Below are 15,507 nucleotides of genomic sequence, written 5' to 3' on the forward strand. Positions count from 1 at the left end.
TTTAACCTGTTGGGAATAGGAATAAGCCTGTAAAGCCACTTTTGGTGTGGAACGTACCCTTGTTTGTTCTAAATAGTATAACATAAAAACAAATTAAATAGTATATATTGTCTTTTTCATTTCTTTCTTTCAACTGCTTAGTATATATTGTCTTTTTCATTTTTGGTTCGGGCCGGAAGGCAACCCGGTTTTATCCAGCTGTTACCCCAGCGAGTCTCTTGTGTGAGGACAGTATGATTTCTAGGCGGAGATCAGTTTGCGCGGGGGCCGGGGCCCGATCAAACATCGCGTCCTCAAGCAGTGGCGGATCTAGGATTCCGATCAAGCGGGAACGTTTTATAAATAGGCGGTAACGAAATCGAAAAAACGTCAAATTTTTCCAAAATTTACACTAAAAACGTAAAAAATTTTCCGACCGAGCGGTAGCGGAGGCTCCCCCTTGATCAATGGTAGATCCGCCCCTGTCCTCAAGAGCGGGGCTAACGGGAGATTGTCTTTGATAAGCTCTCGGTGACCTGTGGTCAGTATATAGAAAGTCACCTTCCGAAAAAAAAAAAAAAAAAAAAAAAACTGCTTAATAATCTATCTATCTATCTATATGTATTTTTTACAAACCAACAAAAGAGGGACCAAAAGCAACTTTTCATAAAAATTCTGAGACCAAATGTACAGAAAAAATTTCATTCATCTCAATTCACACACACACACACTCTCACCATTTTCAGGCCTGCAAAATGACCAATAAAGCTTGCACCTTATAATCATTATAAAAAACAAAGCATGCACACCATTTGTTTGTTTAAATTCCCCACTGAATATTTTTTTTAACATTTTCATTCATACCCTTCAGTTCACCCCCCCCCCCCCCTCCACTAAATTTATTGCTTCTAGTTTTTCATCTCACTAAATCACAATGGCTGCTGTAATGCTTCTGCTGGTTGTACTGTGTGCTTTCATGGTGGTAAATGAAGCTTCATTGGCTGAATCTGACAAGATTTTGAAGTTACCTGGACAACCAACTGTTGAATTTCAACAATTTTCTGGTTATGTGACTGTAGATGCAAAGAAAAACAGAGCACTTTTCTACTATTTTGTGGAAGCTGAAGTTGATCCAGTTTCAAAGCCATTGGTTCTTTGGTTAAATGGAGGTAAGAAAACAAGAAAACTAAAAAAAAAAAAAAGAAAAAGAAATGAAACCCTGTTCAAGAATGATGAAAAAAGCTTAGATTTTTATGAAAAATATGTTTACTTTTTATAAAGATTACATTTTTATGCAAGAAAAAGAAATGAAACCCTGTTCAAGAATGATGAAAAAAGCTTAGATTTTTATGAAAAATATGTTTACTTTTTATAAAGTTTACATTTTTATGCAAGGTTCTTTGGTTGAATGGAGGTAAGAAAACAAGAAAATAAGAAAAAGAAATGAGACCCTGTTCAAGAATGATGAAAAAAGCTTTGATTTTTATGAAAAAAATGTTTACTTTTTTATAAAGTTTACATTTTTAAGCAAATTAGTTCTCAATTATATTGTAGGCCCTGGATGTTCATCACTTGGTGTAGGAGCATTTTCTGAAAATGGGCCTTTTAGACCAAATGGTCAGGGGTTGATAAGAAATGAGTATAGCTGGAATACAGGTAAAGCAGTTATATTTATGAAATTCATGATACCCTTTTCAAGATTATTATTAATGAATTTGATAGAATTACTTACATGTCTTTTTTTTTTTTTTTTTTTTTTTTTTTTTTGGAAAATTTCAGAGGCAAATATGTTGTATTTAGAGACACCAGTAGGAGTAGGGTTCTCTTATGATGCATCAAACTCATCTGCTTATGAGGTTGTAACTGATGCAATAACAGGTATTTCAGTTGCTTCTTCTACTTTCTATAGAAGTATTAGTTTAGTTATGTTCTTTAATCTTTATGCCTTAAAAAGGTTTTTGATGAAAAGAAGTAGCCCTTTTTTAGGACCATAAAAAGGTGATCTTTTTAATGTTTATACCTTCAAAAGAACATTAAAAAGTTGTTCTCTTCATTTTCTTGCTATCTATAGATATGCAGAAAAAAAGGGTTCTTATTCTTCTTCTTCTTTTTATTCTTTTTGCTTTTTGTAATTTTTTTTTTTTTTTTTTTTTGAAATTTAAAGCTAGGGACAATCTTGTGTTCTTGCATAAATGGTTCTTGAAGTTTCCTCAATATCAGCAGAGGGATCTGTTCATTACAGGAGAAAGTTATGCAGGTAATCATTACATGATTTTAAGTATTTTTAACACAAAAATATATATTAATTAATTTCTTGAATTTTTCATTGGAAAATTCAGTTTTTTATTTTTTTTTAATTTTTTTCTTATTTAATGCCAGGCCATTATATACCACAACTAGCAGAACTTATGGTTAAATTCAACAAAAAGCAGAAGATCTTCAATTTAAAAGGAATTGCTGTAAGTGTGTTTCAAAATGAATTCTAATAATTCTTGTATTTTTTTATTATTATTTTATTATTTTTTTTCCAAATCAGACAATTCTGTAGAACAGAAAGAACAAAAAGGACATAATTTTCTTTATTCCATTAAAATGAAAGGTTTGCCTTTTTTAATTTATAAATATTGCTCAATTTGTACTTCAAACTTTACAGAATTAATCAGCCAAATTAAATTTTGTAACAAAATATTTGACTTTATAAAGTCAAATTGACTTTATTTTTCTGTGTTAATGTCAAAATGCAGCTAAGAAATCCAGTTTTGGAGTATGATCAGGATACTCATGTTAATTATACAACCACTAAGTACTGAGGTTGACTTTACAAAGTCAACTCATTCTAATGCATGTTTTATTTTTCTGTCTTGATGTCAAAATGCAGTTAGGAAATCCAGTTTTGGAGTATGCAACTGATTTAAACTCGCGGGCCGAGTTTTTTTGGTCTCATGGTCTTATATCGGATTCGACATACAAATTGTTCACTTCTGCGTGTAATTATTCGCGCTATGTGAGTGAATATTATAGAGATTCGGTCTCTCCAATATGCGCGAAAGTTTATAGTGAAGTAAGCCGCGAAACCAGTAGATTCGTGGATAAATACGATGTCACTCTTGATGTTTGTATTCCGTCGGTACTCTCACAGTCCAAGATCATTGTTCCTCAGGTAGATATTGTTTTTACCAACACATTGTATATCATTAACACAATTAAAAAACTTCTTTTTTTTCATAAAAAAACTTTTTTTTTTCATAAAAAAACTTTTTTTTTTCATAAAGACTTTTTTTTTTCATAAAGACTTTTTTTTTTCATAAAAAGACTTTTTTTTTTCATAAAAAGACTTCTTTTTATAAAAAAAAACTTCTTTTTTTTCATAAAAAACTTTTTTTTTTTCATAAAAAAACTTTTTTTTCCATATAGAGCATTATAAAAGTCTTGATGTTATGTTGTGTTTGCAGCAAGTAACCGAGAGGGTCGATGTTTGTGTGGAAGATGAAACCGTTAACTACCTTAACCGACGCGATGTCCGTAGAGCGCTGCATGCGCGTTTGGTTGGAGTACGGAAATGGGATGTTTGTAGCAAGTAAGTTTCCGTATATCACTTTGCAGACCCGTTTCACTTATAGATATCTCATTCTATACCTATTATTAAACTTTTTGACCCGTAAACAGCATCCTAGACTATGAACTGCTCAACATCGAGATACCTACAATCAACATTGTGGGATCACTTATCAAAGAAGGGATTCGCGTTTTGGTTTATAGGTAAACATGCATGTTCTTGATTTGTTAAAATTTTTATGATCCGAGTATGCATTATTATTTATTGATATTTGAGAAAGTTTAAAATACAAAAGTCTCTTAACGTACGCGACCACCCGATAACGTGCGTAATTATGCATATAACATGCGTAATTAGGGTTGAAACAACCCATGCGTAATTTTGAGTTTAACATGTGTAATTTTCATGTTTGGTGGCATGCGGGTTTTGAATTTTGTATAACACGCGTAATTATGCATTATAATGTGCGTAGTTATGCAAATAACGTGCATAAATAGGGTTTAACCCAACCCATGCGTTATGATACAATAACGTTCGTAATTATGTCAAGTTAATTATTATTGTGCCACCGCGTTCAATTGAAGGCCTAGGGTAGGTCAGATGTACGGGTGAGATGCTCGCGTACGCTTCGCATGCAGAGGCGGAGGATAGTGGGTGCTCGGGGGTGCACCCGCCCACCCCAATATTTCGGTTAGAAGTGTACAAGTTCCGATTTTTCGTCCGAAAATTTTAAAATTATATAGGATCGCCCCCTAGATTATTTTTCTTAAGTTGTATATTCTAAATATTTATAAACTTTGTACATAAATGATGGGTAGTTTGATAAATATACACTTTGTTTTATTTGGAACTATTATTATTTGACCCGATTTGAATCGAATAGCCAACCCAACCAGAACCGAAACATAACGATAGGAAAAAAGTTTTTTGGGTCCCATTACTTTACGCCCCCTCGAAACTTTTGGTCAAGCTCCGCCACTGTTCGCATGATAAGGTGGTCTTGTACGTTAACTGGCCTCATTGATTATTTGTCTGAAATTTGTTTTCTTGATTTAATCTAGTGGCGATCAGGATTCAGTAATCCCGTTAATGGGAAGCCGAGCTTTAGTCAATCAACTTGCAACCGAACTAGGACTCAAAACAACGGTACCATACCGCGCGTGGTTCGAGGGGCAACAGGTAAGAAACAGATGGTTTTCATAGCGCGTATATAAACCGTATGCGATTAACATGAACAAAGAATATACATTTGTATTGAACAACGGATGAATATATGGTAATATATCTATCAGGTTGGAGGGTGGACTCAAGTGTATGGGAACATATTCTCGTTTGCAACGGTACGAGGTGCGTCGCATGAAGCGCCATTCTCGCAACCACAGAGATCGTTGGTGTTGTTTCGGTCGTTTCTAAAGGGAAATCCGCTACCCGAAACGTTTTGACAGTGGATAATATGAATAAAGTTATAATCTTGATTTGGCATTGTAAGTAAATTTTGTCATGATAATGGTAATCTGTAAGTGAGTTAACCTCTTTTTTTTTTTTTTCTTTTTATTATTTTTTTGACTTGGAAATGTTGTGGAAATTGAAATAACATTTGCAAGATTGCTTGAATGTTACCATGTTTTGGTTGTGTAGACTGTAGATTAAATCTTTTTTGTTAATTTTAACGTCAAAATGGCGGTATAGACCGCGTGTTAAATGGCGGTGGGCGGTGGATCGTGTATTAAAAACCGGTTTTTAATCGTACCGGTTGACCTTAGAAACGGTTCAACCGGTTGTATCAGACTATCCAGACGGTTCAACAGGTTGACTAGTTAATCTTATAACTCCATAAAAATACAATTCTAACTCAAAAAATAATCCAAACTACGTGATTCCATAAATAAAAATCATTTATTTATCTGAGTCTTGTTATATAAAAGTCTACAAGAGATTTATGACATTGGAATGTTGAATGCATCAGGTTTCCGATCGAACAAAAACCAGTGTTGTAAAAGTTGGATTCCAAGACTGAGTACTCGGCGAGTACTCGGTTCTCGGAACCAACCAGTGTTGTAAAAGTCGGATTCCAAGACTGAGTACTCGGCGAGTACTCGGTTCTCGGAACCCTCTGAGGCGACTTCCTCCTAGGCGGACTCAATTAGTCGGCCTCGGTCAAACTCGGCGCCTAGTCGGAAAGAGTCGGCCTAGTCGGTCTAGGCGGTCAACATGGTTTGTTGACTTTTAATTAGTCAAAATCTGTCTACTCGGCCTTGTACCTGGACTACTCGGACTTGTATTCAGAATATTTGAACTTTAAACATGTTTCATTTTAAATTATACTCAGTTGATATGAATTATGCTTATTTTAACATATGTATAATATATAACAATTAATTTTCTTTATAGTTACCATGTCCGCGTACTCCCCGAGTACTCCGATTACTTCCAACTCTCCAGTCGGCCGACTAGAGACCGCTTAGCAACTTTTACAACACTGACAAAAACTATGTGAGTCTTATTATCAACTCAAAATTTTGCCATTGGATTAAACCGGTAGCCCGGCACGGACAGTTATTATCAGATATACTGGCAGTTTGAAGACTATCAGAACCATATTTTTACCGGGCTCAACCGTACTAGAACAATAAACGGTAGACGGTTCAACTGGTATTACCGGCCGGTACGAACCGGTATTTAAAACATTGAGTGGCGGTTCGAGGTGGTGGCCACCTGACAACGGTGGTGGTGGTGGTTGTGTTAAGGAGGGGATGATATATTTTAGAGAGAGAGTAAACGAATGTGAAGAGAGAGAAAGTAGATCGGTTTCAATGTTAAAGAAAGGGTATGGCGTACAAGCAACGTTATGGGCCGCGATAACCGATTTTTAAATAAAATATGTTTTACACTTTACTACCCTAAAGTAGTTTTGTATTCCATTTGTAACCCTGAAGTTGCTAAGTTTGAAAGATTTGCATGAATTATAGATTAGGGGTGAATAAAATCACAAGCATCTTTGTCATAACCTTAGGTTTGGAAAAATAATCGAAAAAAAATACTTGAGCTATATAATATCCGGTCTCTAATACCGACTAATATTATTTGTTATTCCCGTTAAGGGTACGCCGCATACGGATTTGTATACTGAACGCGGATAAATGAACGAACTTGATGTTCGTGTTTGTCCTAAGTGGCAGATTTAGAAAATAGTTATAGGGGCAACGTTTCAAAAATAAACTCTACAGGGGCAGCAAAATCAAAAAACGTCAAATTTTCAAAAAAAAATTACACTACCGCCAGAGCTTTAAGGGGTAGCAGGGGCTACCCCTTGTTCTAAGGTATATTTGTCATGTTTGTCCATTTATTAAACGAAAAGAACAAACATAAACGAACTTTTTGTCAATCGGTTCACGAACTGCTTGTTGAACGTTCGAATCGTTTGCAGCCCTAGATATAATCTAGAGTAAAATGCCAAAATGGTCCCTAAGTTAGGTCACTTTTGCCACTTCAGTCCAAAAAATGAAACCTTTTGTATTTGGGTCCCTGAGGTTTCATTTTTGTTGTCATTTTCATCCAATTGGCAAACTAGATTAGAATTTTCTATTAACAGAAAATTCTAACTCAGTTTGCCAATTGGATGAAAACGACAACAAAAATGAATCCTCCTCGTGGACCCAGATACAAAAAAAGTTTTATCTTTGAACTAAAGTGGCAAAAGTAGACTAAACTCAGGGACCATTTTAGCATTTTACTCTATAATCTATAAATGATATTTTTTTTTGGAGTTTGATAGTAGTTTTTAAATTTTTGGATGGTAAAAATGAGTAATAAATGTTTGTTTATATAGAAAATAATTAAAAGAATTTTGCTAGCCCAACGGTCATCAAATACTAGTCAATCAAAGTCAAACATGTCACCCAAACCCTTCGCCCCACGCCAGCGGGGCAACGCCATGGCCAACGCTAGCCGGGTGTGGTCTAGCCAGCGTTAAATGCATTCTGCCGTCCCAACCCACGCTCCACACCCCGTAGTCTAATATGCTACAAATCAACATTTAGGGGGCTTTTAAGCCAACTTACGAAACACCAGGGTAGTTTCTGCCATCAAGCCCTAAAAAACTCAAATACCACCACCACCCCGGACCGTCGTAAATAAACCGGTGATCAACCGACATCAACCTTCTGTAACCCTTTCCGATTAACCGAAAAAACGGTTTTCAAATTCAAATCAACGATGGCGGCCAGTGAGACCAAAGATGACCTATACGCTCTCTCTCTTCAGGCATTTTTCTCACCATTTCAATATGTTTTCATCATTCAAATCTCATTTTCAATTAAAAAACGCACGATTGCGATAGATCTAGGGTTCTACATTGCACGGTGCCCTAATTATTCGTTTAATTTACGTATGTATGTGTAATGTGTGTGTCTGAATATGCAGAAGGATGAAGATGATAAGTTTAAGGAGTTTGATTTCGGATTTGATGATGCTGATGCTCCTCTGCCGCTTACTGTTGCCTCTCGTGTTTGTTCTTCAACTTTTTTTTGAACTTTTGTTGTTATTTATTGAAAAATAGTTATGAATCTGTGCCCTAAATGCTGCAAATTAGTAGTGTTTATCGTTGATCATTGATCGTCCGAAATTATATCAAATGGAGGGAGTATTATGTGTTTGTGTGTATGATGTACTGGACACGTTCTTTTCGGAACTAGTTTTATGTTGAGAACTGCGAGAATCGCGTGAAATAGATGTGTGTAGTGTGTTAATGATTTAGTGAGATGGTCGGGTAGGCAGTTATGTGGTTCTCGTAGTTCTCAACATCTCCTTAGTTCTAAAATGAACGGCTTAAATTGTTTTTCAACTTTTCTTTTTAGTTTTTGAGTTTATTTTTTGAAAAGTAGGCATGGATCTGTGGCTTAAGGGCTGCAAATTAGTGATGTTTATTGTTAATTGTCGGAAATTGTGTCAAATGGTGGAAGTGTTATGCGTTTCAGTAACAATATTATGTTGAGAATTGCGAGAAACTGCATAAAAGTGATAAACGTTTGTATGTAGTGCGTGAATGATTTAATGAGATGATTGGGTAGGCGGTTATGTAACTGCCTTCTGTATCACATTTAAAGCAGAAGGTACAAGTGTGTTATGTGGTTCTTGCAATTCTCAACGTTATGATGATTCTGAAACGAATGTCTATCAATGATGCACTGACTTAGACTTAATTGGTTAAATGATCCTTTGGTTTATTTGTTAATGTAGGTATTGTACATGTTAGGTGATATTGCAGCAGGTCCTGCTTTTCGGTTTACTCAATGGTTGGAATTAGTTAGGAAACGCAGTGGTAGATATAAGTCGTCTGGATTCCCTCGCCGCCCTCAGAGGCTTGATGGCATGCTCTTAAGGTCATTTTTTCATTTTCCTTCATTAATGTTGTGTTTGATTAATTGTTAGGAATTGACTTTTTGGAATCACAAGTTAACTTGTGTCGTATGATAGGAATCTTGATTGTGATCATTGCTATTCAGTGCAGGGGATTTAAGCTTGGATTTAAAAAAGCTTCCGTCTTTTGAGCAAGTTACAGATGTTAGTTTGTGGGAAAGGCTCGGTAAGGCTGCGATGTTGGACATCGAGTCAAGCTCGTTCTCTTGGAATATGCTTTCTTCACTTCACCACACTGAACATAGCAGCAGCACTGAACAATCTGAGGATGATATGAATAAAGCATTAGAGGTATGTGTTCTTTCACTTGTGATCGTAAATCGGATCTTTAAATTTACTCTTTGTGTGTTTGTCAAGTACAGGTAACAGTCAATTCAGGTGGAGTTGTATACTTCGCACTATTTAACCATAACGAGAGTGGCGAGTTCGTTCCCAAAGAATCAGCAGCTGTTATCAAAATCGCATCTTCTAGAATGGCGACACAATCAGAACGACTCGGCTACGAATTCGCAAAATGGCTTGGTGTCAGAACTCCACAAGTTATTATAACTTCTTTACTTTCCTTTTACCAGATTTACCATCGGTTAACGTGTTAAAAATTCTTAATGCAATGCAACTTGTACAGGCTAGAGTGATTCATAATTGTAGTCCTGAGTGGTTACAAATTAAGGAAGCTGCGGAAAAAGCAAGAGAGGCTGCGGTTTCCGATGGAGATGAAGTCGGTGAAGTGACGTGCTCAGAACTTCTAGAAGCCCTCGAGCTCAGCCGATGCCTTTACTTGATGAAGTACGTTTTAGTCATTACTTAGCTAGTCCTGTACATTATAGGTTATCGTGAAACATCCTTCATCGTTTTACCAGATATGCGGTTAAGTCCGTTAAAAGTATTTATGTGGTTGATTCTGTCCCCGAAGAATTTGTCTTGAGTGAGACGAAAATTTTTGAGGACCGAATCAACCTTGGAAATATTTTAGGGACTTAACCGCATATTTCGGTGAAAGCATGTAGGGTTTTAATGTGATAGCCCTTTTTTTTCTTACTATATCTAGTCTGATGTGGTAATAAATTAATAAGTAAAATGCCATTTTCATCCCTGAGGTTTGGCCAATTTTGCGACTTTGGTTTAAAGGTTTGTTTTTCCGCATATGGATCCAAAAGGTTTGAAATATTGCCATTTTCATCCGGCTCATTAACTCCATCCATTTTTCTCCGTTAAGTCAGGGGTATCTCCGTCTTTTTTTTTTGTTGACTTAAAGTGCAATTCGGTCTTTTTCACTTTATGTAAAAAGACCGAATATCCCTGAAAAAGACATAATTGCCCTTTAAGTTAACAAAAGAGATAGAAATACCCCCGATTTAACGGAGAAAAATGGATGGAGTTAACGAGCCGGATGAAAATTGCAAGATTTCAAACCTTTTGGATCCAGACGCGGAAAAACAAACCTTCGGGACGAAAATGGCATTTTACTCTATATTAAACTTAGGTAAAGTTATGTGAATAGCCATTTTAACTATATTTCATTGACAAATTTTCGGAATATATTAATTAGACCGTTACAAAATCTTTTGATAGAAGGAAATCAATAACGGACACGTGGCATATCTTGATTGGATGTAATCATTTGTATCAAACTGATTAATATAAAGAGAAACAATGCAGTTATGTGCATGGATCTCCCCTTTTGGAAAACTCAAGTGCATTTCAAACACAAGAAGCTGCAGAAAAGACGGCGGCTGCCCTCGGAAGAATCTTGATGTTGGATCTCATAATCAGAAACGAAGATCGGCTCCCATGTCGTTATCTGAGGTGGCGAGGTAATCCCGCAAATCTATTATTAGCAGACAAAATGGCGACTGCAAATCGAGATGCATTAGAAGAAGCTTTCGATTCCGCTATTGATCGATATAGACCGAGGGTAATTCGCGCTCTCCAGAAGGAACGAAGATCAACTTCTGTCGATTGCCGAATGAGTGCCGATGATTCAAATTTATCGTCGAAAAGCTTTCATCGTTCCGACAATACATTATGTCCTATACCTAATGAAAAACCATTAAAAAGACAAGTTACAATTGATCCGATAATCACCGATTTCGATGTTGTGGCTATTGACTCTGGTGTCCCTCGCCGACCGCCAGCTGGCAAACGTTCACACGATCAAGAAAACTATCCGAAGCTTGTTGAACTCCTGATCAACAGTCCTGAATATGCGTCACATCTGTTACACGAAATGACTATCGGGAAATTAGGATTTCCTACAGAAGCTTCTTCTGAAACTTCCGGCAATAATTCACCGTTTATTAAAGATATGATCTCCGTCATTCATGAATTCAGAACCGGATTTCGTGCGGCTCTGATGGACTTACAGGGTTTTCGTATATTTTTACTCACACTTCACCAAAAACTGGATAGTTTGTTGAGGAGATTTATGAGTATTATAGATAAAACATTGAGTGGTGATTTTTATAAAGAAGATTTGATGATATTTGAGTCACATTCACAGTCACATTCTGCACCTTGTGTTTCTCCACAAAGTAAGGGTAGCCAAATAGATTCGAGTGATACCGATTTGCAGAAAACAGCTCAAAAAGCATCATCATCTTCAGGATGCAAAGAAAATTTAGACTCGATTTCTCCAATATCGCGTGATTCTTCTTCTTCTTCACATGGAAAGTCTAATAAAGCGTATGCAGAACCATTGCGTACCATGCGCATCACCTCAAAGCTGCGTGATTTCCACAAATATGCTAAGGTTTTTACTTTTTCATTGATGAGTTAAGAATCCATGTTTGTTATCGGGTCATGTTTCGTTTCTAATGGGTCTAAAAGGTAAAATTAGGGGTGGCAATGCATGTCAGGTTCAGGTTGACAGGTTCTTATAGCCCAACACGAACTCGACCCAATTACTTAATCACGTCGAAAAGTTCGTCCCTAGCTCAGACATATGTAACCCGTGTAACCTGGTTATCTAATCCGGTCACACACATTGACGAGTTATATTGCTTGTAAACATGCTGGTTAGGCAACTGACTGTAAATGGGTTGCTGGGTCTAATTTTTTTTTTCTTTTTTTAACTATAAGAGTAAAATGCCATTTTCGTCCCTGTGGTTTGGCCAGTTTTGAGACTTTCGTCGAAAGGTTTGTTTTTCTGCATCTGGATCCAAAAGGTTTGAAATCTTGCCATTTTCATCCGGCTCATTAACTCCATCCATTTTTCTCCGTTAAGTCAGGGGGTATTTCCGTGACTTAACGGAGAACAATGGATGGAGTTAACAAGCCGGATGAAAATGGCAAGATTTCAAAACCTTTTGGATCCAGATGCGGAAAAACAAATCGTTGGACGAAAGTCGCAAAACTGGCCAAACCTCAGGGACGAAAATGGGTTGGTCATGTCAACCTGAACCTGACCTGTTTATGACCCGAACCTGTTAAGCCCCAACCCTAACCTTTTTCGTGCTTTTGTGTGCGGTCAGGAATTGCCACTCCTTGTTAAAATTATAAAATAGCTTATACGGAAAAAGGTTCAAAAGTCGCTCATTGTATACATAATCATCTTTGATACAGATTATCTTATTTATTTGTTGATATTTCTTAGGAAGATGCTGAACTAAACAAAGAACTAGAGCAATGGAACGAATTGCTAAAAAACGAAGCCGTAAAGCTATGTCAAGAGAATAATTTCAATTCAGGGTTTTTCGAGGGCAACGAGAGTAATTCTGTTGTTGATGCTTATGAATTAAAGGTAATATTTCCGAACTATAAAAACATTATCTTCTTAATAACATATTTCCAGTCTATTTGCTTATGTTTGTTTGTTTGTTCCATTTACAGCTTAGGCTTGAACATATCCTCGAGAGGATATCGTTAATATCCGACGCTGGAAATACGGAAAAACCGTCATTAGTTACGAGTAGCCTATTCATTGGTGGGGCATTAGCTGCAAGATCTGTTTACACATTGCAACATATAGGGATTAGACATATATTGTGTTTGTGTTCTAATGAAATCGGGCAGTCTGAATCTCAACGGACTGACTTATTTGAGTATCGAAACTTCTCTGTAAGTTATTAAACTTATTTTTTGTTTTACCGGTTTGACCCGTTAAAGATCGAACATATATCCTTAATCGTCACATTAAGATTTACTTATAATTTGCTATGATTAACAGATTGGTGATGAAGAAGATTCGAACATCAGTGAGATTTTCGAAGAAGCGCATCAATTTATTGATGCCGTTGAACAAAAAGGTGGTAAGGTTTTGGTTCATTGCTTTGAAGGAAGAAGCCGGAGTGCAACGGTTGTTCTTTCTTACTTAATGATGAGGAAGTAAGTTATGTTTGATTGAATCACAGTAACAGTTTTGGATAATCAGCTATGAAGTAAAACTACTTATTGAACCTAATTTGTGAGACATTTCATTTCACAATTCAATAATAATTTTCTCATAAAATGTCCTTTTTGATTAATTTAAACAATTAATTCTTGAATAATCAGAATTTGTCAAATGGACAAATATTTTATTATTACAACTTTATATAACAAGAGCACACTAAAACAATAGTTTCTGCAACCCGTTTTATAATTCTATTAATGCACGCATAGTCACTGTGGTTTGGTGAAATTTCACCTTTAGTCCCCAACTTTTCAAAATTACACTCTTAGTCCCTGTGGTTTGACAAGTTGTTACTCGGATAGTCCCCAAAGCGGATGGAGGTTAGTTTTCTGGTTAAGTGGGTGTGAAATGACAAGGACTATCCGAGTAACAACTTGTCAAACCACAGGGACTATCCGAGTAACCTTCATCCGCTTTAGGGACTATCCGAGTAACAACTTGTCAAACCACAGGGACTAAGAGTGTAAGTCTGAAAAGTTGGGGACTAAAGGTGAAATTGCATCAAACCACAGGGAGTATCCGTGCATTTTACTCATTCAATATCATATAGTCACTTCGTGTTATTATCTAGATTTTATAGAAGGAAAATTGGATTTAAATAATCCCCCTATTAGCCGGTAACAGTCCCAACTAACGAAATGTTTTGTGAAAGTCCCAACTTTTAATCTATTTTCTCTTAACGAGTTTTTTTCTAACTGGAGTCTAACCCCGTTAGTTTTTTTGCTGGCGTGGACGGCTTATGTGGCAAAAAAGTCAAAAGTTTTGATGATGTGGACTGCCTATGTGGCAAAAAGTCAAAACTTTTGATGACGTGGACTGCTTATGTGGCAAAATTTTAATGGTGTGCCGTGAACTACGTATTTGAAAAAGTTTTGATGATGTGGACTGCTTATGAGGCGGTCCACGCCATCAAAAAAACTAACTAGGTTAGAAAAAGCTTGTTGGGAGAAAATAAGTTAAAAGTTGGGACTGTCACAAAACATTTCTTTAGTTGGGACTGTAGCCAATAGGTAATAGTTAAGATTATTTAAGTCCAATTTTCCCATTATAATTTGTTATTATTAAGGGGTGCAAATGAGCCGAGCCCGAGCTCGGCCAGGCTCGAGCTCGATTAACTTATGAGAGCTCGGGCTCGAGCTCGGCTCGTTTGTATTTTATCAAGCTCGAGCTCGGCTCGGGCTCGGCTCGTTTATTATCTATTAATTAGTATATTAAATAAAAAGAATATAAATAATAGACTTTTTAGGCTTGCGAGCTCGATAAGTAAAGCTCGGGCTCGGACTCGTTTACTAAATAAGCTTATTTTTAGGTTCAAGGTCGGCTTGTAAACAAGTTTAAATAAGCTCGGCTCGACTCGGCTCGTTTACACTAAGGCTCGATAAGGCTCGACGAGCCTAACGAGCTTCACATGTGAGGCTCGAGCTCAGGCTCGATAAACAAACGAGCTTTGTTTTGAGGCTCAAGCTCGGCTCGTTTCGAGCTTTTTCTCGAGCCGATCTCGAGTAGCTCGCGAGCCACTCGGCTCGTTTGCACCCCTATTAATTGTTAATATTTATGCTTGTGGTGGTTTGTGAAGGAAGTACACATTACTAAAAGCATGGAATACCCTAAGAAGAGTACACAGGCGAGCACAACCAAACGATGGATTTGCAAGGGCGCTTTTGGAATTAGACAAAAAGTTGCATGGTAAGGTTTCGATGGACTGGCAACAGAAAAAGCCCGCGATTAAGGTGTGCCCGATATGTGGGAAGAATGCGGGCTTAAGTAGCAGCTCACTGCAGCTTCACTTACAAAAAGCGCATAAGAAAATGTCGTCGGGAAGTGTAGACAGTGCCATGACTATGGAGATACAAAAGGTTTTAGAGGCACTCAATATTACACACAGACAATCTCATTCCAGTGATTGATTGATGATAATGTATAAATGGAATGTTGTATAAACCAATGTTTTAAAATCCGGTTCTTATATCATACCGGATTTGGTTCAGAAATGGTTTAACCGGGTGTACTGGGCGGTTTAACCGGTTCTACCGGTACAACCGGCCGGTTTGAACTGGTTTTTAGAACATTGGTAAAACCCATGTATTTAGTAATCAGAATAATGTTGTAAACTGCAATATTATTGTATCTATAAATTTTTATAGGCAAAAACTGCATTAAAATA

The 15,507-nt window shown here is 36.7% G+C and overlaps 2 protein-coding genes across 3 annotated transcripts; both read left to right on the forward strand.

Moving 5' to 3' along the window:
- Positions 1 to 660: 660 nt before the first annotated feature.
- LOC110915722 (serine carboxypeptidase-like 45) lies at positions 661 to 5,172 on the forward strand. Its single transcript, XM_022160457.2, has 10 exons — positions 661 to 1,148; positions 1,534 to 1,635; positions 1,759 to 1,857; positions 2,144 to 2,236; positions 2,359 to 2,438; positions 2,858 to 3,139; positions 3,432 to 3,556; positions 3,646 to 3,738; positions 4,597 to 4,714; positions 4,828 to 5,172. The coding sequence occupies exons 1-10, from the start codon at positions 914 to 916 to the stop codon at positions 4,975 to 4,977; spliced, it is 1,377 nt and encodes a 458-aa protein (XP_022016149.1). The 5' UTR covers positions 661 to 913; the 3' UTR covers positions 4,978 to 5,172.
- Positions 5,173 to 7,606: 2,434 nt separating this feature from the next.
- On the forward strand, positions 7,607 to 15,507 carry LOC110915948 (dual specificity protein phosphatase PHS1). Of its 2 annotated transcripts, XM_022160698.2 has the most exons (11): positions 7,607 to 7,798; positions 7,958 to 8,041; positions 8,774 to 8,916; positions 9,040 to 9,244; positions 9,316 to 9,492; positions 9,579 to 9,739; positions 10,613 to 11,702; positions 12,546 to 12,692; positions 12,782 to 13,009; positions 13,119 to 13,276; positions 14,920 to 15,507. In XM_022160698.2, exons 1-11 carry the CDS (start codon positions 7,751 to 7,753, stop codon positions 15,248 to 15,250), a joined length of 2,772 nt encoding a protein of 923 aa, XP_022016390.1. In that variant the 5' UTR covers positions 7,607 to 7,750; the 3' UTR covers positions 15,251 to 15,507. The 2 variants fall into 2 exon arrangements, with proteins under 2 accessions (XP_022016390.1, XP_022016392.1); XM_022160700.2 differs by lacking the exons at positions 7,607 to 7,798; positions 7,958 to 8,041 and having other exon boundaries at positions 8,806 to 8,916; positions 9,045 to 9,244; positions 14,920 to 15,314.

The sequence above is a fragment of the Helianthus annuus genome, chromosome 16 (assembly GCF_002127325.2).
Source record: "Helianthus annuus cultivar XRQ/B chromosome 16, HanXRQr2.0-SUNRISE, whole genome shotgun sequence".
Taxonomy (NCBI): Eukaryota; Viridiplantae; Streptophyta; class Magnoliopsida; order Asterales; family Asteraceae; genus Helianthus; species Helianthus annuus.

Bases quoted from the DNA above. Each gene is read 5' to 3' on its own strand.
- LOC110915722 (XM_022160457.2), top strand. From the start codon at position 914: ATGGCTGCTGTAATGCTTCTGCTGGTTGTACTGTGTGCTTTCATGGTG. The intron at 1,149-1,533 runs GTAAGAAAACAA...ATTATATTGTAG, and splicing joins GGTTCTTTGGTTAAATGGAG to GCCCTGGATGTTCATCACTT. The intron at 3,739-4,596 runs GTAAACATGCAT...GATTTAATCTAG, and splicing joins ATTCGCGTTTTGGTTTATAG to TGGCGATCAGGATTCAGTAA.
- LOC110915948 (XM_022160698.2), top strand. From the start codon at position 7,751: ATGGCGGCCAGTGAGACCAAAGATGACCTATACGCTCTCTCTCTTCAG. The intron at 7,799-7,957 runs GCATTTTTCTCA...CTGAATATGCAG, and splicing joins TATACGCTCTCTCTCTTCAG to AAGGATGAAGATGATAAGTT. The intron at 11,703-12,545 runs GTTTTTACTTTT...GATATTTCTTAG, and splicing joins ATTTCCACAAATATGCTAAG to GAAGATGCTGAACTAAACAA.